The following is a 25,593-nucleotide window of genomic DNA, read 5'->3' on the forward strand; positions in this document are numbered from 1 at the left end:
GACCTGTCTCCAACCAGGGGTGATGCCCATGCTTTTAGCAACCACACAGCACAACCTTGACGCCTCACAGTGGGCACTGGCTGAAGAGTGGGAGCAGGGTCCTGGGGGCCCCACGCAGCAGCTGCCTTTTTCATTGCTGACTTGCGAGGGGAGCCTGGGATCCCAGGGGAAGAGCAGGAGCAGCTGGGACAGCAGGGGTGAATTATGGACAATGGTTATTTACCTGCTGGAACAGAAGCATTTTTAATTCTTACCTTCAGCATTTTAGCAGTTAGTATGACTGTGTCTGTGCATTCCAGCCTGGCCAGCCCTGCTACCAATGACAGTGCCAAAACAACCATGTCAAATCCAATTTAAAACCACATATTTTATTGATGTTCTTCACTGACAATACTTAGCTATGTATACAAATATTACTCAAGCCCCACACCTGGCAACCTCCCTACCGCCCCTCCCTGTGGCCAGTCAGCCAGGATATGACTCCCTGCATCATCTGTCTTTTGCTCCTTCACAAGGGCTGAGCCTCCAGGAGTTGGAGAGTGTCAGGGCTGGCTTCCAAGCCTGGACTTTGGGGTCTCCCTGCTCCTCTTTCACTCCCACTGCTTCAGTGTGGTCAGAACTGAGGGTGAGCATGCTCCCCCCCCTCAATAACCCCTCCATCCTGGAAGCCTGGGCTCCCCTTTCACCCTCTCTGCCACATCCTTCCCTTCCAAATGACCTGCCCTGCTGTCCAGCAAGACGGCAGAGTGACCATTTTTCAGGGGGTGGGAGTCAGTGCATGGGGACAGCAACTGGATGCTCCTGGGGGCAGGGATCTCACCATCTTGTTCAGTGTTGTATACCAGTGCCTGGTAGAGACTTGGCACAAGGTTGGTGCTCAATAAATACAGTAGGAGGCATGAATGAATGCGTGAATATAAGAGGGAGAAGTATGAGCAGGTGGCACTATTATTACATCAGTTCTCTCAGAGGCATGAAGGCAGAAACTTCCCAGGCTCTGCTCAAGAACTCAAGGTGTTGTGAGGTGTTGTGCAGCCATGGTTAAGGTCTCTGTGACTACCAGCTGGACACTGTGGAGTGTGGGCTTCAGCAGGCTGGATGGCAGAATGGCCCTGGGACCCAGTCAGGAGGGGTCATTTGTGTTGTCTCCACTCCCTCATATAACCCAGGGGTCTGGTCATCTGGGTCCCAGAACACACAGCAGCGCCTTCATCCAGAGTCAGTCAAAGTTGGTCTCCTATTTGCAACCTTATATTCTGCTCCCCCCATTCTTGAGCCTGCACTCTCCCTATCTCCCTCCTCAGAGTCGAGCATCACCTTCCAGCTTTGCTTTCCCCACCATTGCTCCAATCTGCTCCCGAAACGGCTCCATTTCCCTGTTCTCAAATGCTGACACCTTCAAGTAGCATTAAAACCTAGTAGTCCTGTCTCTTGAGAGACTGTCTCCCTGGTGGTTGGGTAAGGCCCTGAAAGTTTGCATCATGATTTTCAGACCCCTCCCTACCCGCCCCATCCTCTGTGAAGGCAAATAACTCCCAGGCATGTCTGCAGCAGGTCTTGCCTCTGGACCTGGCAAGGGGTCCTTTTGTGCTCAGGAAGAGGACAATGGAGTCATGGGGTGGAGAGGAGCTTCCTTTCCCTGACTCTGTGCAGAAATTCCTTCCACAGCACACCTATCAGATGACTGCCCAGTCCCTTCTGGAATACCTCTAGTTGTGGGGCACTCACTATCTCTCCAGGCAACCATTCAAACATTGAGCAGCTTTAGCTGCTAGAATGTCCTTCAGAAATAAGCCCATTTGCCCCCCCTCATTCTCAGTCCTAAAATATTCCAGTGCCCAACCTCTGCGTGACCCTCCCTCCTCCTATTTTGTCCCTATTTTCATAACAACATTCCTCACCACCACCCCCACACACAGAGACACGCACACATGCCCTCTTCTATGTGGTTGTACAGTCACACACCTCTCTCTCATTTATCAGTATCTCCTTTCTCTTCTCCCTTCCTCCTTGTCTTCCCATCATCTATGGAAGACCTGGAGGTTGGAGACCAATGGCAAAGGCTGGAAGAGTGCCAGGGAAAAGAAGCATCCAGCCAGGTCCTGGACTGGGCTGGGGGGCCAGCTGGGGAAGGGCGGACAGGGGACAGCAGCTGGAAAATCCCAGGCCATTGGCTTCTGTCTCCCAGAGAAAAGGCCTTGCAACTTGGGGGCTGGGAAGCATGCTATGGAGTTCCTTTTCCCTTCCACTGTCCACAGTTCCACAGAGGAGATGAGGACACATGACCCTCCTTTCCCAACCTCACTAGCAGTTGGCAGAGCTGACTTGGCTGCCTTTCACCCATGGTCATCTTAAACATTTTTGCCAGATTTCAGGCCCTTAGGGAGCATCATACCAGCAGTAAGAATCCACTCCCCACTCCTAATCTAGGGTTGAGAGGAAAAGCTCTAGCAATAGCAGTGAAGATAGGAGACTCGGTAGAGAGTGTGTAAACCAGGCAGAGAGGGAAAGCAGGCACCCAAGAGAAGGAAACAAAAGCAGAGGCCTCTGAACAATTACCAGCCACCAGGCTGGCTCATGGGGGAGCCTAGCAATGCCTAGGTGGCCATCTTTCCTCCTTGTCATGATCCACCAACCAATACAGTTCTTTGGTGTCACAGACCCGGGGTGGATGCTAGGACCTTACCAGTCCAACGCTGTAGTGGGTCATGGGTGGAGACAGGGTGCTGTGGTCTCATGTTCACGAGGAGTCAAGACAGACACACACAGACAGAGGAATGAAGGGAGCGCCCGCTACTTGTCCCGCTGCTTGCAGCTCTCGCTTCCAACATTGAACATGGGGACCAGAAGGCCCAAGAGCCACCTCTTCCCGAAGACCTCCTGTAAGTTCTTGCGCCAAGGCCGGGCTCTCACCGCCACCCCCTTCCGCACCTGGTGGCGGGTCTGCCCCCGGAGAATCAACAGCAACTGATGGCAGCAGAAGCCAGCGCAGGCCAGGCCGATGGCAAACCAGAGGTAAAGCATGAGGATGACGAACATTTCAGAACCGAGGACAGCTCCTGCAGAGGGCGGGGAAAACACATTTCAGAACCGAGGACAGCTCCTGCAGGGGGCGGGGAAACACCAGACTCACTTTACACTCAGGCCACGTACGAGACTGCGATCCAGGCAGGCGCTTTCCGATCTGGAGAGGGAGATGAATGAGAGTGAAACTACATATTGTAGCAATCTCAGCGCTGTGGCGAGGGAGAGGACTAGTTGTCCTAACTTTTTCTTAGTGCTGGTGGCTTCTGAGGCCAGAGAGGAACGCTGGGGACGTGGGGGAGAAGAAAAGGAAACGCCTATGGGCAGTGCCTAGATGCTAACCTTTGCTCAGGGTCAGTGCTGCCCATCTCTCTCTGCCTTCTCGTTGGGGGCTAGAAACAGGGAGACGGGGGTTTTCTCAGGAGGAGAGAGGGGTGAGCTGAGGACCCTGGAGAGGGAGATGGTGCCTGGGCAACTGTCTGGACTGCAGAGCCTGCTGCCTTTGGAGCTGTGACCACTGGCTGGGAGGACTCAGAAAAGTGACAGCATGATGGAGAACAGGGCCTCGTCATCAAGAAGAAGTCACGAGCTTCAGGACAGTGGAGAGGATAATTCAATCATCAATGTTAAAAAGAAGACAGTATGGCCACTGGAACTTTCAGCCAGAGCTGTCCTGTCAGAGCTTGCAAAGGCTGGAAGAGGCCCCCAAGGTCATCAGTCTAGCCCCCTGCCTTGAGCTGCACTTCCCCTAGACCCCTCTAAATCAGCACTCCCCTTGAATGACTTAAACATCCACTCTCCTTCCGAGCTGGAGTGGTCGGTCCTTGCTAAGTTTGAATCTCCCAGCTCTGTGGTCTTGCACAAGTTTCTTAACCTCTCTGAGTTACAGTTTGCTCATAATGTAAAATGGGTAGAATAGCAATAATTCCAGAGGGTTGCATCATTCAGGGACACTGTGTGCCCAGTGGCCAGCATTCTGGTTCACACTCAGCCCAGCCCTCCCTGCTGAGCATCCTTCACAGATAAGACTATCTCCAAAAGAGGCTCAAGTTTAACTCCTAAGACCATCAAGCTTTCTCCTTCTCCTTTCCAGGGCTTGGAGATCTGGCTGATCTACAACTTTGGCAGCCTCGACCTGCCCAGCCGCCAGGACAGTGGGCCTAGCAGAGAACTCAAAAGTCCTCCTCAGCTCCTCTCTCCTGCAGGGCAAGCTCACCACCACTCCCTCCAATGAGGTGCAAGTACCTGCCAGAGACCCCACCTTACAACCTATTCATCCTCTGCAAATCTCAACCATACACCTGCCTTCTCCAGCTTCCCCTGGCCCCCAAGGACCTCTTTTCATCTCCCCAAGCTTCCATTTCCAGACTCCTGAAGGCTAGGCTTTTAAAACTTTTCCAATCTGAGCAATGCTGGATTCAGCAACCAGGAGGACGTGGATATGACTCAGGTTTGCTCATTAGCATCCCTGTCTTGCCCTCAGGCCTAGAAGCTTTGATAGCAAGTTCCTCTTGGCAAACTTGGGGACAGATAAGTCCTGCTGTCTGAGGGATGGAAAGCTCAGTCCAGCTGGCTTGCCCTGGGGGCAGGGGCAGCAGTGGGACAGGGATCACCTTGGGCTGTATCATGCCTCTGACCCACTTCTTCCTTGTAAGGTTAGCTCAGGCAACCACGTGTAGGATGAAGGACCCTGGGACTATGGTGCTCTCTGGGGTGCAGGAATGCTGACAGGCAAAGAGGGCCCACAAGCTGGGATGTGCGAACATCAGAGCTGTCAAGCACAAGTCTGCCTTGCAACTCAGCCTCAGGGACAAGCCTGGGCTGACGGAAGCTGTTTTCCACAGGCCTTTTTTCTGGCACAAAATCAAGGCATACAAAAAAGACCTTGTGGCCTTTCCCTGGCCCCTTGCAGCAGCTATAAAAGGCTATTCTGGGGACCTGTTTTCTCTCAAAGTGTTTGAAGATGCCTAGCCTGGCTGCCTCAGCTCCTCTGAACTATTTAATAATAGTTCTGCTTCTTTCAGAAAGTCACAGAATTTTCCTAATGGGTTGAAACAGTCACACCATCCAGTCTTTCCAGCCCAGTTTCCCACCAAGCGCCTTTGACAGATCATCACCCAGATCTTTAACATCCATCCAGGGATAAGAAGCTCCCTCCCTCCCAAAGTGGCTCAATCATCAAGAAGCAACTTCAGAGGGGCAGCCCCAGGAAAGCAGTATGGTGGGAAGAATATGGGCTCTGGATGCTAGCAGCCCTGAGTCCAAATTTGGGGTTTGGTACTAACTGTGTGTTTCAAAGCAACTTATCCTTGTTAAGCCTTTGGTAGCTGAGTCTTTAAAAATTATATAATAATACTTATCTCACGGATTTGTCCTGAGGATTAGCTGAAATGAGATCTGCATGGTGAGTAGCACATACAGTTTGCCCAACAAACATTAAACTTTTCACTTGTCCACTGGATTTTTTTGGCACCTACCACACTGGTATAGTTTTCCAAATGCCACGAACACAGGTCAGATGGCATCACCTCCGTGTCTCAGATGAGAAGAATGAGGCTCAGAGAGGTGACACAACCTGCAGTGGTCCCATAAAGCCAGAAGAAACAAGTTCTAAAAATCTCACCGGCCAGTCCTTCTCTGGCACCAGCTGAGGGTGTATGGGCAGTAGCCATCTGAAGACCCACCCCACTTTTAGCCTCCAGGGTCCACATTCGCAGCCATCCCATGCTCTTGTGGCAGATCCGCTTTAGGGGTAGCCCCAGAGTTGAGGACAGTTCAGCCTGATCAATTTGTTCCTTTTTACACCCTCCTGTCCTCCTGGCCTCCTGAGCAGATGAGAAGTGGGCTGGGGAAGCCTCAACAATTTGGGTTAAGAAGAGAGAGAGAGCAGACAGGAAGGGAGAAGCTGAAGAGGGGAGGTGTGTGTCAGGGCAGGGGAGAGAAAGGCTGGCAAGGGGAAAGATGTGTGTGTGTGTGTTAGATGCTCAGTTGTGTCTGACTTCTTTGCGACCCCATGGACTGTAGCCTGCCAGGCTCCTCTGTCCATGGGATTCTCCAGGCAAGAGTACTGGAGTGGGTTGCCATTCCCTTCTCCAAAGGGAAAGATAAAAGCCTGGCAAAGGAGGAAGGTGAGATGAGACAGTTGGAGATTAGAAATTGAGGCCTCCGTTACTAGGGGGTCTGGCGAGGAGGTAAATGATAGTGGGGCTTCTTCTTCTGCTGGAACCAGGATGTGGGCCCCAAGAAAGGGACTGACTGGCTCTGTTTCCCCCATCAGATTAAAGCAAGAGGTCCCTCTTCCTTACTTTCCTGTCTCCCGAACCTAGCACATATGGACAGGCCTCAAGCCCAGGCTTATCTCAAATCATTTCAAGATCCTCCCTTAGGAAGCATCCATTTTTATGTGAATAAAACTACTTGGAAAAGGAAGTGTTATCAGGCTCTCTGGCTCTCCTCCTTCCTCCACCTGCCGGTGCTCACACTCCACCCCCTAACCCGCCCACCTGCCCTCCCCCAGTCTGGTTATTTCAGTCCCTGGCAGCCTCCCATGCTGGCACCCGCCCGGGTCCAGAAGGCCCCGAGAGCTCTGAGTTCTGGGCCCAGCTCAACCACCAGCCCTCAAGACAGCCCTCATTGCTGGGTTCTTCCTGGGCCTCTGTGTTCCCACTGCCAAACGGCCCCAAGTTCTCTGTCTCCAAAGGACTGGGCCACAGCCCCAGTGAAAGGCCAAAATGACGCTTCCCCAGAGTAGAGAACAGAATTTCATATGAGCATCCAGCCCAGACATACTGCAGCAATTTGGGGTTCTCAGTGGAAGTAGCTGTGTTCTGTCTCTCTTTGTCCCTGAAAGGTCAGTGGGGGAGGACACAAACTATTTGTCCTGAGCTGTTGTGTGTTGTCTATAAAGACCTGGGAGGCAGGCCAGAGGCTGTCGTTCGGAAATAAAAAGATACTGGGCAGCCGTTTAATCCCATCTGAGCCTGTTTCTTCATGAGAAATGGAAATAACAACGTCATACACACATGGCTACCTGTCCATATATGTATACTGCTGGCTGTAATAACCAAGACTGTCAGGGCCAAGGTGGGCGAAGTGAAGGAAATGATGTCAAGGCAGATTTCAAGGCCAGGTAAGGTGGTAAGAACTGCCACCAGGGACCGGGTCCCTTAGGGCCTTGATACCCCAGTCTCCTTGGGGTACACTTTACAAAGTACAGCCCTCACCAGGGTGCCTCGCTGACCCCAGTGTGAGGGCCCACACACCCCTGGCTCCTGCCGGTGTAAGAGCCTCCTGGAGGGTCAGATCCCCCACCAGTCCCATGACGCTGGTGTGAAGATGGAGTCATTAAATATGGCTACATCTCCAACCAGGGTGCTCTTTGCTCTGGGCCATCTGTAGACTGGAGAACAAACTGGTGGGGTCAAATATAATGTGTAGAAGGGCGGGACTGGCCCAGCACCCTGGTCAACCTTCCTGTGGTGAGTTGGCAAGATCCTTAGAGGGCAAAGTCCTTGGAGGAATGTGTGAGCCGGACTGGGGTCCAGGCAGAGGAAGATCATATCATGGGGCTTCCTCACAGGCTGCATGGAGGGACAGCCAGCACTCAGCTCTGCCTGCTACAGAGCAGGTATATTGCCTGGCTGGCCACAATTCTATGAGCACATGAATAGTGGCACCCAATGAGGAGAGAATGAATGAGGATGAGGGTGGAGAGGGAGGTTGCCAGGTAACATACATGCCCAGTTAGTTTGAATTTCAAATAGATAACAAAACAAAACAAAGCAAAACAAACAAAAAAAACCTAGTATGAATATGTCCCCTGCAGTATTCAGGAAATACTTGTACTGAAAAGTTAAGCATTGTTTTATCTGAAATTACAGTGTAACTGGGCATCCTGTATATTATTTGCTAAGCCGGGCAAACGTAGGGTTGAGGTGGAAGGTCTCCATGTAGGGCCCAACCTGCCTGCCAAGGCCTACTCACCAGAGAAGAACTGGCTGATGGAGGTGGGAAGGAGCGTGAGGAAGGCCAGGGGGTGGGCGAAGGAGATGGAAAGGACTGCGGAGATGTAGGCCACGCCAGCCACCATGGAGTAGAGGCAGGCCAGCGAGGTGTAGAGGCAGAACAGGACGAAGTTTCGCATGTTCCTGCTCCCGATGCAGTTGCCGGTGAAGAAACAGTGGTGGTCGTGCCTCAGGGTGACTCTGGCGCACACGCGGCAGAAGTGGGTGCTGGGCGGGGGGCACAGGGCCCTCCTGGCCTCGGCCCCCTGGCAGGCGTCCAGGTCGTCCGGGGAGTTCTGGATGACCAGGACGTAGTTGCCCAGGGCGTTGGTGGAGAGGAACAGGAAGAGCGCCCCATGGAGCAGCGCGGGCGAGAAGAGGCGGGCGGCCGTGGGGTCCTCACGCATGCGGGGCAGAAAGAGGAAGAGCTGCAGCACCAGGGTCACCAGGGCGATGCACAGGAAGTAGGCGGGGGCCACCACGTTGAGCAGCCTCAGGGCCAGCATCCTCGATCACATTCCTAAGGGTCCAGGGTGAGAGGGAGACTTACCGCGGGGTCCCGAGGGCGCCCTAGGGTGCTCCCCAGTTCTGTCTGTTCTGCTCCACGAAAATCCACGTCCCTCAGATCACCCCTCCTCTTCTCCCTAACCATGACCAAGCAGCGTGACACCCTGAGATCACCATGGCCTCTGGGGGCCAAGCCCTCCCTCCTGGTGTCTGCCTCCTCTGTTTTTGAGCAATCTCAGCACCCTGGAGTCCCCCCGGGGGTCGGCACAAGGAAGGCTAGGTCAAGGGCTTGTGCTCAGTCTGTAGGAGGTGGGGCTGGGAGGGGAGCTAGGACTCTGTTCCTCCACAGCAGTGGAAACGTGCCAGGGTTTGGGATTTCTCCCTCCAACCCCTAGGAAGACAAAGCAGAAGATGTGGGGTGGGGGCAGATGGAAATGACCTACTGGCGGCCTTGTTTCACCTCCCCTTTCTCTGCCCCACCCCCATCTCAGGCAGTTCTCTGCAGCCTTACCCATAACCTAAAGAGGTTGGGGGTGTGTGTGCCTGTGGGTCCTCTGATGTTTGCAGGGGATGGGGGGGGGGTGTTCCTTGTGTATGATTCTGTGTGTAATCTGTGTGTGCACTTGTGTATCTGTGTGTCTCAGTGTACACATAGCAGCCGCTGCCATCTGGCTTCTTAGAAAAATCAATGACAACAATCAATACATTCACACACACATTTAGGATGGGGGGGCACCCCGGAATACCAGGATCAGCTGGTTTTGCTCAGCCCATCTCTCCGACCGCTGACTGCCCTAGCTATTTCTTGGCAAAGAGGCGACGAAATTAAAATCCCCCTGCGCCCCCTCCCTCGCCCCCTCCCGCCGCCGCTCTCCTGGCGCGAGAAACCCAAACAACCCCGATGGCGCCGCCGAAACCCTTTCGATACCAACAAGCTCTCCCCGGGCACAGGAGTGGCTGCTTGGCCAGCCTTTCAGCGGACTGACCCCCGCCGCGGATTGCAGCCCGGCACCAACACATTTATTCCCCCTCACCCCTCACAGTCCTGGTTCCTGCCCAGCTTCGGAAGCCACTGAAAAATAGGATTCTGTGTGCCCGCGAGAACTTTTCCAGGGGCTCAGGAGTAGGCGAGCCTGACTCGAGAAAAGTTCTGGGAAGGGCTGTTGCACCCGGGATGGGCGAATGCCACGAGGCCTCGGTCCAGGCTGTCCCGTGCCAATCGGGTGACTGATCACCTTGGAGTCCCCTTTGCAGGTGCCGGAGCCCCCAGGAGACTGGCAGCCGCCGTAGCGACCGCGGGCCTCTGTCAGAGGCGGGGGTCTCTGCGCAGGGCTGAGACCTCTGGGGATGGTCGCTGGGGACCGCTCGCCGCCCCCCTCCGCCAGACGCTCCGGGGGGGCTGCGGCGGCGGCGGCGGCGGCGCTGCCCACCCCCAGAGAGCCGGCAACCCAGGCTCCGGCGAGAAGCAAGTGTCTTCCCCACGCCGGTCGCCAGGGGGGCCGCGGGAGCAGCTTCCAGATGCGCCGCGGCGCCGGGAAGAAGGACGGGCTGGGGGCAGCGAGGGGCGCACGGCCAGCGGCCGCAGCCCCAGCCCTAGCCACGAGCCGGAGAAGGGACCGCGGGGACCGCGCCGGCGGCCCCGGCGCGCGGGGAGCTGTCCGTTCAGCACTGGCGCCGGCCTCGCCCGCCGAGAAGGGCGGCACAGCCGGGGCCCCGGCGAGACAGACAGCGCGGGCGGCCGCGGGCTGGGCGGCCACCGCCTCCCGGGCGCCCGGGAAGCCGCCCCCCGCGCCGCCGCAGAGCGGGTGGGGAGAGGAACTCACCGAGCTCTGGTCGCCGACAAGAGGAGCCTCGGACGCCGGCTCTCGCCCTCCCCGAGGCTGCAAAGTTGCGGGCTCGGCCCCACGGGCTCTCAGCCTCCTCACGCTTCGTTGGGGGACCGGGCAGGTAGCGGGGGTGTCGGGAGGAGGGAGCGGGCAGCTGCCGTCCTCCCACTTGGGCGCCGGCGAGTGGGGGCCAGGAGGCGGCGGGTACGGCAGCTGGGCACCCACCCCCCGCCCTTCCCAGAGCCCCGCCACCCCTCCCTTCCCTCCTGGGGGCGGCGCTCTGGCCACCCCGCTCAGCTTCGTGGACTTGCCCCCCCCCCCCAACCTTCCCCCACCTCATTCCTCTGGAGCGGGCTGGGGCTCCCGCCTGACTTCAGCCACCAGTCCAGCTGTGAGCTCTGGATTCAGCCCTGATGTGGACGCTCTCACTGTCATCTGCTCCTTCCCTCCCCACTGTGGCTGAGACCCTTCCATCCTCTCCGGTCTTCTCAGACTGAGGAAACAGGGGGGTATTAGGAGTTCAGCTTTTCCCCGGGGGTGACCACCTTTGAAGATCAGCATCCGTGTGCTGATGGCTTGAGAGTCCCGACCCTGGAGCCTGTCTGCCCGGGGTCTGAATGTCCATCATTCACAGCTGGGTGATCTTCAGATTCCAGTTTCCCCATCTGTAAAAGAGAGAAGTGAGCTTATATGTCAACAATCTATGTAAAGCGCTTAAACAGTGCCTGCCCAGGGTGAGTGCTATTTGAGTGTTAGTTTGTAATTATTGACTCTATTTGTTGGGCCCTTACTGGGAACCAGGCACTGTGCTAAGCCTTTAGCATGAGGCAGCTTTGTTCATCCTCAGCAGAAGCTCAGTGATGTCCATTGTATGGATGAGGAGACTGAGGCAAGGAGGAGCTAAGTTCATATGCCCAAGGACATATGGCGGGTAAGTGGCAGAGCCTGGATTTGAACTAATGCAGCTGCTCTCAGCCTCCACACAGCCCAGCATCACCCTGAGACCCAGGGGGAGCTCTGACTTGGGAGAAAGGAGTATAACTGAGCCATTTATCCAGAGACAGAGCTTGAACAGCTTGAACCAGGAGCTTCTGCCTGGAGTCTTGGCCCCATCTCGCTCTTCCTATGCCCCTTCTTTTATCTGACCCCACCAGTCTGAGGTAGGTACCAAGAGGCACCAAGAGGGTGGGGACAGTTGGCCAGTGTGTGTCAGATGGAGGTTGGAGGAAGCAGAGAGGGCTTTAGAACCACTGCAGTAATATGGGCACCATCCTACCTCGGCTCACCTAACTGCCCCGTTACACTCCTCTGGGTGAAGGCAAACATCATAAACGAGTAATTATTTATTGCTTCCTCAACTGGTTGATTAAAACAAGAATAAGCCCTTAAAATGAGGACAATATGCTTATCAGCTCAGCCTATATTTTCGAAGCATCACATACTGTTTTCTCTGTATTTTAATGGTAGGCATCAAAATGAAAAAGAGAACCAGGAAACCTTTTCGTGTTCTGCAAGGGTCTTACATATAAGCAAAAGAACAGCTTGCTAGGTGTTGGTCTCTGAGAATCTGGTAGCCCTGTGAGACCTGATGGCCAGAGGACAGGCACAGGAAAGCACAAATGGTCAGGTTTTTTTTTTCCTTTAGAGCCTCTTTGTGTCAAGATCACGGCTGTCTGGACCTGTTTCAGAAGCTCTGCCTGCCTCTCAACCTGGCTTGGGAGGGAGGGAATGGAGGACTTGGCTGTATTGATTGAAGATCTCCATTCCCTAAATACCTTGAGAGTCAGGCAGTATTTCTAATTTTATTTTGCATATGGGTGTGTGGTGGGAAGGTGTGTGTCTGATTGTGTGTGTGTGTGTAAGGGGAGGGAGGGAGAGAGAGAAAGGAGAAGCTAAGGAACGTGGGAAGATGTTGGTGGGGGAAGGGAGCATTCAGCCAGGAAGGAGATGGAGATCTGGCCTTGGAAACACAAACGGACAAGAACAATTATTTGTTTAGAAATGTGGTGTATCAACCAAAAAGAACATTAAAGCTTCCAATCTAGAGCTAGTAGTTCCTCAGCACTCCCCTCCCCCACTCAGTGAACTGAGGAAGAGGAAGGACAGCCAAGTGTTATTTTGTTTTTCTAAAATTGGTGACTATCTCTGACAAAATCAATAGGGAAGGCAATTTGAAAACTTCAGTTCTGGCCCCATCAGAATTAAGCAGACCAAGAATGGACACTTTATTGCCCCTGACCGCGGCTGTGGCACCTGGAGCAAAGTCATCTAACCTCTCTGCTCTTAGTATTCTCATCCCTAAAATGAGATGAAGATGTTACCTTGTGATGGTGATGGTCGAATGGGATAAAATAAGTGCCTCATCCTGGCAGGAGATTGGACAGTATTAGCTTTTTTTCTCCTCCTGCCTGTCTCCTGGGCTCTTATTTTATTCACAAGAACATCTTATCTTTCCAACTAAAATGAGAGCTCCTGGTCTATGTGGGAAGTATTTGGGGGTCTCCTCCATATCTCCTAACATGATGGTTTGTCCAGAAGGGATGCTGAGTACAAGTGTATCAGTGATGAATTGATTCTGGTCTTAGAGAGAAGCTATGTTCTAAGGTCTTTGGAGTGTCTGATGGGGACACATTTCCTATTGATCTTGCATCCCGCCACCACCCACCCCAACTATAGTCTCATCCTCCATAAACAGCATCAGAAAATAATTTATAAACCACACTCTGCATCTCCCTTATCATATATTCTCATAGTTAAGCTATGACTCTACCTGCAGGCGATCCCAAGGGAGCAGGAACACAGACAGGCATCTGAGTGCTGCTGAGCGTTTTCTCAGAAATATGTGCCACAAATCTTGCTATTTGGTGATGTTATCTGAATGAAATAAACTCCCTTCCCAGGGGCAATTATTCTATTTGCCTCAAAATGTTGTGTACAAAGAGAAAAACTGCACAGTAAGCGGCTTCTCCCTTGGATGAGGAACCATACAAATGTCTGTCTGGCCCTACAACTCAAGTGTTGGGACAGAGAATATTCCAAGATGCAAGGGCCGTACCTCAAGAGGCTGCGGGGAGTGGGCTTCATTCATTCTTGTGCTCTTATTTCAGATTGATCATGGTGAAGACAGGCTGGGGTCTCAAGGCTAACTGGTACCCTGAAATTAAGATCTTAATAGACCTCCTCAGACTGGATGCTCTTTACTGCCAAGAGCAAGTCGTAGCCAGAGGCAACCACAAAGTGCTCCCCAAGTCTCAGAAGGTTTAGAGAGATGCCATCCCTGCCTGCCTGGATTCCAAAAAGATGCAAGTGCAATCTTTGTCTTAGCCAGCCAAACACATGAAAATTGGGTTATCACAGAATTTCTATTTGGAAGTAGTAATTTGGTTGGCCAACTACATCTTCATTTTAATGATATTACTTTAAAGCAATCAAGCACTTTGCAGGTTACGAAATGCATCCACAAAATTAAAATTTCATTCCGCAAGTCTCTCAACAGCCCTGTAAGGTAGCTGGGGAAACATTATTAAACCCATTTTTCTTACGAGGAAACTGAGGTTCAGAGATTTGCGGCCTGCTGATTTGTAAGCCTGGCCTGTGTTCGATTTAAAATGTGACTTAACATGTAAACATCTCATTGATGGTTACCTTTTCTAGAACATACAGAAAGGATGAAAGTACATGGCATACTTCCCCAGAGTAAAAGATCTGCATAGTCTCTCTTTAAGTAAAATATTTGTGTAAAATTACATAAATAAAGGCTGCAGCAGGTTAATGAGATGCTCTGCCATTTGTGCTGCTAGAGAGTGTGAATGTGGTTAAGCCAGTGAGGCTCAATCACCCAAGGCCACATGTCAAGATAAGAGCAGCAGGTTTGAACATGGTCACCCTCTGGGTGACAGGTAACCTCAGTGTTCTCCCAGGTGATGGATGCATCAGAGTGGAGACGTTCACTGGGCTTGGCAGAGTCTCCTTTGAAATGTTCAGGCTGCGGGAAAACAAATGTGATCTTTTACCAATTAGCTGTGGTTTCCAGGGACCGCACAGGCAGTCCTGGTAGGAACGCCTAAGCCTGTGGACCAGTACACAGCTTAGCAGACAGGGGTGGTGGCAGCAAGATTAATTGGCCCTTTCATCTCAAAGCCTGAAGAAGGCAGAAGGAGAGAGAAAGCAGGAGGTGCAGGGAGGGAAAAGAAAAAGGAGGAAGGAAGTAGAGGGAAGGAGAAGGAAGATGAGGGGGGAAGGAAGAGGAAGGGAGGGCGGAGAGGGTGGACCCTCACCTGCTTGATGCAACCTCAGTTTGTGTCTTCATGATGGAGTTGCAGGGTGAGATCAGCTGTCTCTATGGAGAGCCCTGTAATGCCAGGTGCCCAAAGAAGGGAGGGAATGAGGCAGAAGGTTGACATCTCAATTAGAGGAGGAGGAGGGCAGACAAGGAGGCTGAGGTCACTGCTGTTTGCAGGACTCTCGGACATGTGTTTACGGGTGCAGAGCAGCAAGCAGCCCAGACCTCACACCCTGAACCCCCTGCCTCCATCTCTCCTCTGCTCTAGCAGTGATGGCCCAGGGCCCAGTGTGATGTGATGAAAAAAACCACGAGTTTGGGTGTGAGATTTTGGTGTCTGCTGACTTGGACTTGAAGCCCTGTTTTCCCATTTACATGCTGTGTGACCTCAAGGACATTCGGGTTGCACAGAACTTAGCCACTTTGAGCCTCAGATACCCTGCCCATTAAATGGGGATTTTTAACTAACTTGCAGCGTTTGTTGTGAATTTTAAATGACAAAGATAGCACCTGCCCTTTCGACTGAAATAGTCCCCCTGGCTACTAACTAACAAAAAAAAATCCTGCTTGTTGCATAGCACTTGTCGCTTCGATGATGATCCTATTTGTGTGTATGTTTATTTGCTTGTTTATTGTCTTCTTCCTTCTGATAAACTCTAAACTTCCAAGGGCAGGGACTTAACCGTCAGTTTTGTTTCTGTAGCTTAGACCTAGCATGGAGCCTGGCACACAGTGGGTACTCAGTAAATATTAGAATGAATAAGAAACAGTCTTAGGGACAAAGGTGCCTGAGGGAACAATTCAAGTGTGAAAATCTATACCTTGATCGTGGTGGTAGTTACGTAACTGTATGTTTGTCAAAACTGTAGAACTGTACCCTTTAAGAGGGTAGACATTACTGTATGTAAATTATATCTCAAAATCTGACCTTTAAAAATAGGCTAGAGGGAACAACAGATAAACAGAATTCCACTAACTAAAGATTTATATTTACTGACGCTTATTGAGTACCCAGCTGAAAAGGGGCCAGAGCCTTCACATTGGGTTATTTCGTTCAATCCTTACAGAACCGGTGCCCAGTGAAAGTCTGATTCTACTTAATTTTGTAGAGAGGGAAGTGGAGGCTCAGAGTGGTTATGAGATTTGCCAGGATTGCAAAGCTTACTGGCTGCAGAGATAAAATTCAGGCTACTTGATTCCAGTGGCCAGGACTCACCCAGGGTGGTTCCTTCTGTGTCTCTTACACCTAAACCCTCACTCTGACATAGGATTAAAGAGCCAGCTTTTCTTACGGAAAGGAAGTTACCATGTTGATGTCGATCTCTTACCTCATAGTGTGAATTAGCTGGCCAGAATCTTTTCTCAGTCAAACAGGATGTAGAGAGAACGGGCTTTTTGCTGGAGACAGGGCATGGGGTAGGGTGGGGATTAGAATTAACACAAAGAGACTTGGGCTTCCCAGGTGGCGCTAGTGGCGCTAGAATCCGGCTGCCAGTGCAGGAGACACAAGAGACATGGGTTCGATCCCTGGCTCAGGAAGATCCCCTGGAGAAGGAAATGGCAACAAGGAGCCCGACGGGCTACAGTCCATAGGGTCAAAAAGAGTCAGACATGACTGAAGCGGCTGAACATGCACACACGCATAGGATTGTTACATAGATTAAATAAGATAACATCTGTAAACAGAATAGTGGCTGGCATAGAAATACTAAATAAGAGATAGAATCCCTATGGACAGAGGAGTCTGGCTGGCTACTGTTCATCGGGTCACAAAGATTCAGACATGACTGAGCAACTAAGCGCACACACACACTATTGTAATTAATTAAGATTAGTTTCTGCACTTCCCTGGTGGTCCAGTGGTTAAGAATCTGCCTGCCAATGCAGGGGACATGGGTTTGATCCCTGGTCCAGAAAGATCCCATATGTGGAAGGGCAACTTAACCCATGCCCCACAGATACTGGAGCCTGTGTGCCTAGAGCCTGTGCTCTGCAACAAGAGAAGCCACGACAGTGAGAAGCCCAAGCATCACAATGAAGAGTAGCCACCACTCACCACAACTAGAGAAAGCCTGGGCACAGCCACAAAGACCCAGTGCAGCCAAAAATCAATAAAATTTAAAAAAAGTAACATTAAGTTATGTATGCATTAAATATCTTAAAAAAAAAAAAAGAATAGGTTCTCTGACATGTGACAGAAATCCCAAGAAAATGCTGGTTTAAACTAAGATGGAAATTTATTCTCACTCTAGTGAAGTTTAAAGGAGACAATCCAGGGCTGCTGTGGAGGCTCTGTGATATCTGCTCAGACTCTTTCTACCTTGTTGTTCCATCATCCCAAGTATGTTGCCTCATGGTCCAGAATGGTTGCTCCTGCCCCAGCCATCATATTCATATTCCAACCAGCAAGAAGGAGAAAAGGAGAAAGGATATACACTTCTCTTTAAGGGTTTTTCCTGGAAGTTGCATGCAACACATCCATTTACTACCTCTTACCACCCAGAACTTAGTCACATGGCCACATGCGTGCATGCATGAGTACTTGCTAAGTCACTTCAGTCATGTCTGACTCTTTGTGACCCTGTGGACTGTAGCTTACCAAGCTCATCTGTCCATGTGATTCTCCAAGAAAGAATATTGGAGTGGGTTGTCACACCAACCTTCAGGGGATCTTCCTGACCCAGGGATCAAACCTGCATCTCTTATGTGCCCTACATAGTCAGGCATGTTCTTTACCACTAGCACCACCCGGGCAGCCTCACTTGGCCGCACATAGCTGCAAGTAACTAGATAATGAGCTAAAATTTGTGAATTATATTGATACGCCTGAGCCAACAGGGAAGCCCCATAATAAAGAAAAGGAAAATTAATTTGGGGGACAACTTTGGAGCTTTTTCTTCTACTAGAAGCGTTTAGATATATTCAAGCTATTTATCCCCCAGGTCTCAGGAGAGATGCAAGATTTTCCTGGCACTTCTAGCCTCTCTGAGATTCCAGCTCCTCACTGGGCAGATGGAGCTACTACCCACTGCCCTTCCCTATTCCCTCACCGACCCTTGACTTCCTCTTGGCATTTCTCCTCCCAGAAACAGGTCCAAGAAAGGCAGCTCCAGCCTGCCAAAGCCTTGACCTCAAATGAACATGGACAGTGAGCACTACAGGCAGTTGTGGTCAGTATCCCAGGCCATCTGGCCAGCTCAGCAAGCTTGAAATCTGGCCGGTGAAACAGAAAGGGGAGACAGAAGAGACACATTTTAAATATTTTTAATTTTTAAAAATCATATGAGTGGCATGTTTTATAAGAAAATACAAATAATGTATTAAAAACAAAGCAGAAATCCCCTCATCCTAAACCCAGAGATAATCATCATTAATATTTTGTTTGTATCTTTCAATCTTTTATTTATTTGAAATTTGCCGCCTTAATTACAAATTTGGGCCCACAACTTCATCCTCTTTTATAACCAGTCTTTAAAATTCAGCAATAACAATACAGTTCTTCCATGCTGATACATATGTTTCCCACATAATTTTCAATGGACGGCTTACAGAAGGGACATGGGTTTGTAGACATGCCCCACAATTTGGCTTTGACCTTGATTTCTAGACAAAATATACTCTTCAGCTTCATCTTCAGCCTTGGTCATTGAAAGGCTGAAAAGCTCAATTCAGACATTAGCATCATTTCTGGGTTCCCTGGACTTGCACATGACCCACGAACTGTGACCACGTTACATAACCTTCACATCCATGGAGCAAAATAATCTCCATTATACACACATGGCATGTCACTTGGCTTTACTGCTAATAATCACCTTCAAGTGCGGATAACCTTCTAGATGTGACTTGTAGTGAGTTCTTCTCTTGTGCTCTATTTGTTGAAATTCTATCAGCCAGTTAGAGAATAAATATATATATTTATTATTGCAAAAGTAAAATGTGTATCACTCATGATGATTATCATGAGCAAGTTCTGGGAGATGGTGAGGAGAGGGAAGCTTGGTGTGTTGCAGTCCATGGGGTTGCAAAGAGTTGGACATGACTGAGCTAATGAACAACAACATGATAATTATAAACACTGTCCCTTTTTTTGCACAGAAATCATTATTAAGCATTTTGAGTGTTTAAATATAGAAGGAAACATTGAAAGCTAATAAAAATATTGAGAAAGCATGTCAGCCAAATTCCTTTAGAAGATACTTTTTGAGGCAACAATAATAAAACATTAAAATAATAGTATGAAGCAGAATAATAGATATTAGATTATATTTAATTTTAATTTTTGTAGAATTGAGATACTAACATTTGTAACACTAAACAAAATAATCTTTTAAAATGTAGTCAACTTTTAGTAAGTTTATTCTGTCTAGGGCATGAAACTTTAATAAAAAACCTCATTTGTAATTATTTACACCTTGTAAAGATAAACTAAAAACAGAATGTCAACCAATTTCCCAATTTCACAAGGAGGCAAACCTCTAAAGTGATGTGTAACACTATCCATGGCAAATCATATTTGACTCAACGTGGGAAGAAATATAAAGAATATGAAGAAAAGAAGAAATTACTAGAAAAAGTGAGGATCCCACTCCTCCACCATCCTCAGCTGAAAGAAGCGTCAATTTATTAACATAAATGTGCGTAATATACAATACAGGAGCGAGCTTGTTAACTGCCAGCACTGGAGAAGAATGTTCTTGTGTTAAAATGTTAAACAGTTAAGCGTTAACAATGACATTCATTAATGAAATTATCGTACAAGTAATCTCTGATAACATTTTAGATGTGCTCCTTTAACAAAGACGCTCGTTTTGTGAAGGTCATGTTAGACGTTGGCCTGGACTTCAGCTGAATGAACAGGACTGATCTTGGCCATTTGGCATTCAGCCGAAGTGTGTGTTGAGTGCATCTCTGACTTTATATTACTTCCAATTTCTCACTATTGTTAGTAACATTGCGATTAATGTCCTAGCACAAACAACTCTATGGGGCTCTATAATTATTCCCTTGGCTGAATTCTAAGAAGTGGAGTGGCTGGGTCTAAAGGACCCCTATTGCCAAACTATCCCCCCCAGAAAGTTTGTACCCATTTCCCTCCCATCACAGGAGTGAAGCAAGGAGAGATTGGCTCCTGGCTCCAAAACAGCTATGGCATTTGCCTCCTCAACCTCCTACAGTAGTTGGCAGTTGGATGGTTGAGAGTAGAATCCTTCGGATACCTCCAAACCCTCCTGGATTCCACCATGGCCATCATAGCTAACCTTCTTCTGGGTTTATCTTGTTTCTGGTATTATGTTAGACCTTTTAGGTACTTCTTGCATTTTAATCCTCACGATGATGGTCTAAATAAATATTACTGGCCTCATTTTATATATGAGGAAACTGAAGCTCAAGGGTTGGGTGGCCCTGCTCCCAGCCCTAATGGAAGCCTCCAGAAGCTGGCCAAGTAGCAGAATGAAAGCCTTTTCTTGCAAGTAAATGAAACTGTAAACTTCAAACCCCACTATGCCAGCTGTTCAGCCCCTGGAGGCTAACGGGCTCCCCGAGCCCTCCTGCCTGCATGCATTTCCAGCCAGGGCTTGAAGGTGGAATAAAGGTGAAAGGCAGTGCTGACCGAACCCAGCTCTGCTCTGGGTTGGGCTCTCTGCCGGGCACCTTGTGAGCTTGCATGCCTCTCGGTTGTTTCTAAAGGAAACTGTACCACAGCCTCTGTCACCCTTCTGGGGGTTGTGTGTGTGTGTGTGAACATGTGTGGTAACTCACAGTGCCAGGAGAAGGTCAAGACTGCTGGCCACGGGATCCCCCACATAGCAAGTTGACAGTTGACTACTTGGGGAGAAGGGTAAATGGTGACCACACGTCTGGGACTTATGCACCATGTCATGCAGGTCTTAGACTGCCAGGTTTGAGAGCTACTATCCACATCTTACTGGAGAGGAGCCAGAGGCTTGGGAAAACGTTCAAGGACTCACAGCTAGTACGTGGTGAAGGACCCAAATAGTCCAGGATAGACGCTCACACTGTCTCTGATCCAGATGGGAAAATACACCCTACTACGTTTTCTATTACTCTTGCAAGAGCCTGAAGCCTTGAGAGAGAAACAAAAAGAGTCTTCTGAAACCCCACAGAAGCAGGAAGGCTCTTGCACTGAGGCCCTCGCAGAGGAAACACGTATTGTCCCTGAGAGAGCTGAGGGAAACACACGAGGGTGGACAGACCGCCTCACGGGGGCGCTGCTGAGCCCCGACCTTTCAACTGCCTGGGCCGAGCGCGTGGGAGTGGCGGGGAGCTGTCTTCCCCTGTGAAGACGTACCCCCCCTTCCTTTCATTTTCTAAGTCTGGACCTCAGGAAGTGACATCCCAAAGCCTAAAGGAGATGAGGATGGAAGTCAGTCTCCTCTCCTCCCTGGCATCCTTCAGCAGACACACATGTAAGACCCATGGGTGCCGCGGCCGGAACTTGGAGTCACAGACTTGAATCTGATCTGCCTGTCACGCTCCAGCTTTGTGAGGTTGAACAAGTTACTTAACCTCTCTGAGTTGCTTAAGTCATAGAATGTGGACGTGGTAGTATTCCTTCACCAGTGGTTGTAAGGACTGAGTGATCTGATGCCCAGCCCCATTGTTGCCTCAGCCAGAAGCTGCCCCCTTGACTCAGTCTCTCCAGGGCCCACCTGTGCAGGGAGCCACCTTGGGCATGGCCTGGGACCCTGGGAGCTCCAAAGACCCACCTGGGGCCCTCCAGGGTCTGGCTTGAAAGCCTTGTAGGCTGCAAGCTTATTCTAGCCTTCAGGCCTTTGCATGTATTGTGGCCCCCACCTGGAACACTGCCTGGCTGTCTGCCTGCTTTATTAAATTAGTTCACGCTTGACATAGCTGTCCCTTTCTCCAGAAAACCTCCCCTGGGCCCCCCAGATCCAGCTGACATGTGTCCCTCTGCATTATATCATGTAAAGCTTTCATGCCCTGTTCTCCACTGGATTGCGACCTCATGAAAGGCAGGGACTAGGTTCTGCCCATGTTGTTCCCACAGAGCCTAACATGGGAATTGGCCCTGAGCAGATGCTCAGGACGTGTGCACAAAGTAGAGGAAGGATGGAAAGAGTCTAAACGAGCCTGAGTAGCAAAACTATGGGAGACAGACTACAACAGAACCTCTGTTTGGGCCAGGGACTAAAAGATGAGGGCAGGACTTCAGTTACCATGATTTCCAGGGCCCTGTCTTTTTTCATTCTGCCAGGCAAGAGAAGATATATCTAGGGCTGCCCAGTACAGTTGTTCAGGTTCTGCACTTTACAATTCCAGGGGGCATCATTTTCACGCTTGAGTCATCACGGATTTACATGATCATTATGGCAATTTCCAGTAGATGGCAGTAAAACATTTGAGTTTGGGGCATTTGTGTGTGTGTGTGTGTGTGTGTGTGTGTGTTTGTGCAAATGCAGTGTTTGGGGTCTTCACTTTTGGGTGCACCTGTCTACCAGCCCTTCAGTCTGCTGAGAGGTTGTCTGACATCCCCTGCCTTGTCACACCTCCTCTTTACTTCAGGGCCTTAGTGTTGGACTGGGGATTTCAGGGGAGAGAGCCACGTAGAGCCAGAAATCCCCAGTTGCATCTTCTGTTCCAAAGAAGGGTGTGTGTGTGATCAGAAGCCCCCTGGGTTCAAGTTCCAGCTGCTGCATTTCCTAGTGAGTGGTCTTGGGCAAGTGACTCTGCAGTCCTGGGGCCTACCTTTCTCTTCTGGAAAGAGTGCAGTCATCATCCGTGCCCTTGAGACTGTGAGGAGCAGATGCTACCCTGAACATGGCTGCTCCGTTGCTAGCTGTAAGGCACCCTTCCTAGGAATATCCTGTCTTAATAACATACAGGATTTTCCCAGCTGACCCCGGGAGGACTGCACTATTTGGGCAGGGATGTGCCTCAGACCATGATGACTCTTATTTTACCATTGCTCCTCCCCGCAGAGTCATCTTCCCCCAACACATGTCTCTGCTGGTCTCCACCCCTGTTCCATCTCCATGGGCGCTTCAGTCTCTGGTCCAAACAGAAATCAGTCTGCCAGTAAACAAACACTCACTGAGCATCTTCTGTGTGCCAGGTGCTGCGGTGATCTCTGTCTCTCAGCTTCTCACAGCCCCAAGGGGGCAATAAAGTTAGCATAGTCACCATCTTGTTTCTGAGTCTTGAGATCTCATCCCATTTTTTAAAACACTTCTGTGTGTTATTATATAAGGTGTTTTTTTTTTTTTTTTCAGAACATCACTGTTTTATTTTTCTGTGGATGCTGCACAAACCTGGTATCTTAAAATACCAGAAATTTGTGCTCTTACAGTTTTGGGTGCCAGAAGTTCAAAATCAAGGTGTCTGCCTGGCCATGCTCCCTCCCAAATCTCTAAGGGAGAATCCTTCCTTGTTTCTTTTTTTTTTTCTTTTTTTAAATTTTTTTGGTTTTGTTTTTTTATTTTAATTGGAGGCTAATTACTTTGCAATATTGTGGTGGTTTTTTCCATACCTTCACATGAATCAGCCATGGGTGTACATGTGTTCTCCATCCTGACCCTCCCTCCCACCTCCCTCCCCATCAAGGTGTTTGAAAGAGAAGGGATTATCTTTTAATAGGAAATAATTAAAGCCAGAATATTCTCCAATTATACTCTTTCTTCTAGGTTTACTATTGTTCCTCTATTGAAATTCATTAAATGAAGAACAGTCTAGTTTAAACGTGACAGGCGAATTCAACTCAAAAATTGTTAATATTGGGAACAGAAATTAATCTTTCTGGAAGCTGTGGCTCCATCTCTCTTCTGCTGGCTGTCAGGCGGATTTCAGAACTGTATCTCTCTCCACGTTCTCTTTCTACAACAGCTGGGTGATTCCCTGAAGGGATCATTTTCTGCTGTGATGTGTGTAAGTGTCCACTCACTGTCCAGTTCTGGAGGTCGGAAGTCTGTTTTGCATCTCACTGGGCTAAAATCAAGGTGCCTGTCTGCCAGGACTCTGAGGGGAAAAAGGCCTTGCCCAGTCCTTCCCTTTGTGATTCCTAGGCCACAGTCCACTTGACTGGACAGTATCTTCGGCCCGTGTCACTAAATATTCCTCCAAGGTCCAGACCAAGAGAGGCTTAGCTGGGGTCTTCCCTGCCCATCTCATAGTAGCGAAAAACAGAGAACAAATTCACTATGGGTTTCCTTTAGAATTTGGCTGTGGAGGGACAAGAAACTCAAAGTAGAATTGGCTTAATTGAGATGGACGTGTATTGCCCGCTCGGGTATATTAAGCCTAGAGGCAGGCCTTCCACGGCTAATAGTCACTCTACAGTGTCAGGAAAGAGCAAGCCCTTTCCAGTACCCTGTTCTGTCATCCCTCAGGTGTAGTTGTCACCCTCATGATAGAGGTGGAAGTTCAGGGCTGGCAAAGCCCTTCATGACATCAGGACCCAGGCTCCTTGTATGTGACCCAGACTCCTTGTATATCATTTCTTCACCATTCTCGGTATGCATCTCATGGTCCAAAATGGTTGTTCAAGTTCCAGCCATCAAGCCAACATTCTACCAGTAGGAAATATGAAAGAAGGCTGAGCAAGGACATATCCTGTCTATCTAAGGACACTCCTTAGAAGTTATTCATGATTATTCCATTTATCTCTCATCAGTTAGAACTTAGTCACATGACCATGCTGCTGTTAAGTCGCTTCAGTTGTGTCTGACTCTGTGCGACCCCATAGACGGCAGCCCATCAGGCTCCCCGTCCCTGGGATTCTCCAGGCCAAGAATACTGGAGTGGGTTGCCATTTCCCTCTCCAAACACATGACCATGTATAGGTGCAAAGAAATTAGTCTTTACTGCAGGGGCATCCAATTCCTGGGGAAGGAAAGGAGAATGTTTATTGGGGAGCCATGAGAATTCTCTACCATAGTTTGCCTGTGAGGTACCATCCCCTGCCTACAGGGCGGGTATCTCTACCTGGAAAGCTTCTCAGTATAAATTAACCAGGGAAATAACAAATAACCATAAGATCACAGAACAAGAATTACCCCAAAACAGCACCTAGATGTATACCGAGAATGGTGAGGAGATGATATACAAGGAACCTGAGTCCTGATGTCATGAAGGGCTTTGCCAGCCCTGAACTTCCTGTTCTTTCCTCCCTGCATGTAAATGACACTTGTGTCCTGTTGTGATCATCACCATCGCCAACAGTCAGTACGGTGCACCCGCTACCCGCATGCTCTTAGCTGCCCGCCATCCTGTCCTGCCGGTCCAGCTGCGGCATCTCCTCTCCCACCCGCAATGTGCCCAACACTACCCTCCCCTCCGTTTCTAGAGTGGGGTCTGGCTGAAGCGACAGTGAGGGCCGCAGTGAGCGGGGAGGCCCAGTGACATCAACTGTCACATGGCAGGAGCCACGGCGGTGGCCCTGGTAAGCTGGGCAAAGAGGCTCCTAGGATTCTGCCACGTGTTTCTTCCTGACCCACCACCCACTTCTCTTTCCTGCCTAGGAGACACCTCTTGCGGCCAGGACCACTCAGTCTCATCTTTTTCTCTCCTTTGCCTTGTTTTGTTTTAATAATTTTAATTTTTATTTTGAGCTGTTCTGGGTCTTCATTGCTGTGCGGGCTTCTCATTGTGGCGGCTTCTCGATGCAGAGCACGGGCTCGCGGGCAGGCGGGTTTCGGTAGCTGCTGCGTGTGGACCCCGCAGCCGTGGTTTCCAGGCTCTAGCGCACAGGCTCAATAGTTCTGGTGCACGGGCTTCGTTGCTCTGAGCCATGTGGGATCCTCCTTGACCAGGGATCGAACCCGTGTCTCTGGCACCGGCAGGCGGATTCTTTACCACCGAGCCGCCAGGGAAGCCCCTCCGCCTCCTTATAAAATAGCCCCTTTGCCTGCTCATTCCCGGTTCCTGCGGGAAGGGGCTTCAGGCACCCTAGGCTGTGAATGAGGGCTCGGAT

The 25,593-nt window shown here is 50.0% G+C and overlaps 1 protein-coding gene across 1 annotated transcript; it reads right to left on the reverse strand.

The window, feature by feature from the left end:
- Positions 1-342: 342 nt before the first annotated feature.
- Positions 343-10,640, reverse strand: ZDHHC22 (zinc finger DHHC-type palmitoyltransferase 22). The gene is made up of 3 exons (XM_043472634.1): positions 10,358-10,640; positions 8,008-8,547; positions 343-3,059 (listed from the first exon to the last, which is right to left on the reverse strand). The coding sequence occupies exons 2-3, from the start codon at positions 8,531-8,533 to the stop codon at positions 2,794-2,796; spliced, it is 792 nt and encodes a 263-aa protein (XP_043328569.1). The 5' UTR covers positions 8,534-8,547; positions 10,358-10,640; the 3' UTR covers positions 343-2,793.
- Between the last annotated feature and the right edge of the window lie 14,953 nt (positions 10,641-25,593).

This window comes from Cervus canadensis, chromosome 6 (genome assembly GCF_019320065.1).
Source record: "Cervus canadensis isolate Bull #8, Minnesota chromosome 6, ASM1932006v1, whole genome shotgun sequence".
NCBI classification, from domain to species: Eukaryota; Metazoa; Chordata; class Mammalia; order Artiodactyla; family Cervidae; genus Cervus; species Cervus canadensis.

What these genes read in the sequence shown, in the direction of transcription:
- ZDHHC22 (XM_043472634.1), bottom strand. Translation starts at nt 8,533, where the DNA reads ATGCTGGCCCTGAGGCTGCTCAACGTGGTGGCCCCCGCCTACTTCCTG. An exon ending in CATCAGCCAGTTCTTCTCTG is followed by an intron (nt 3,060 to 8,007) that starts GTGAGTAGGCCT and finishes CGCCCTCTGCAG; the next exon opens with GAGCTGTCCTCGGTTCTGAA.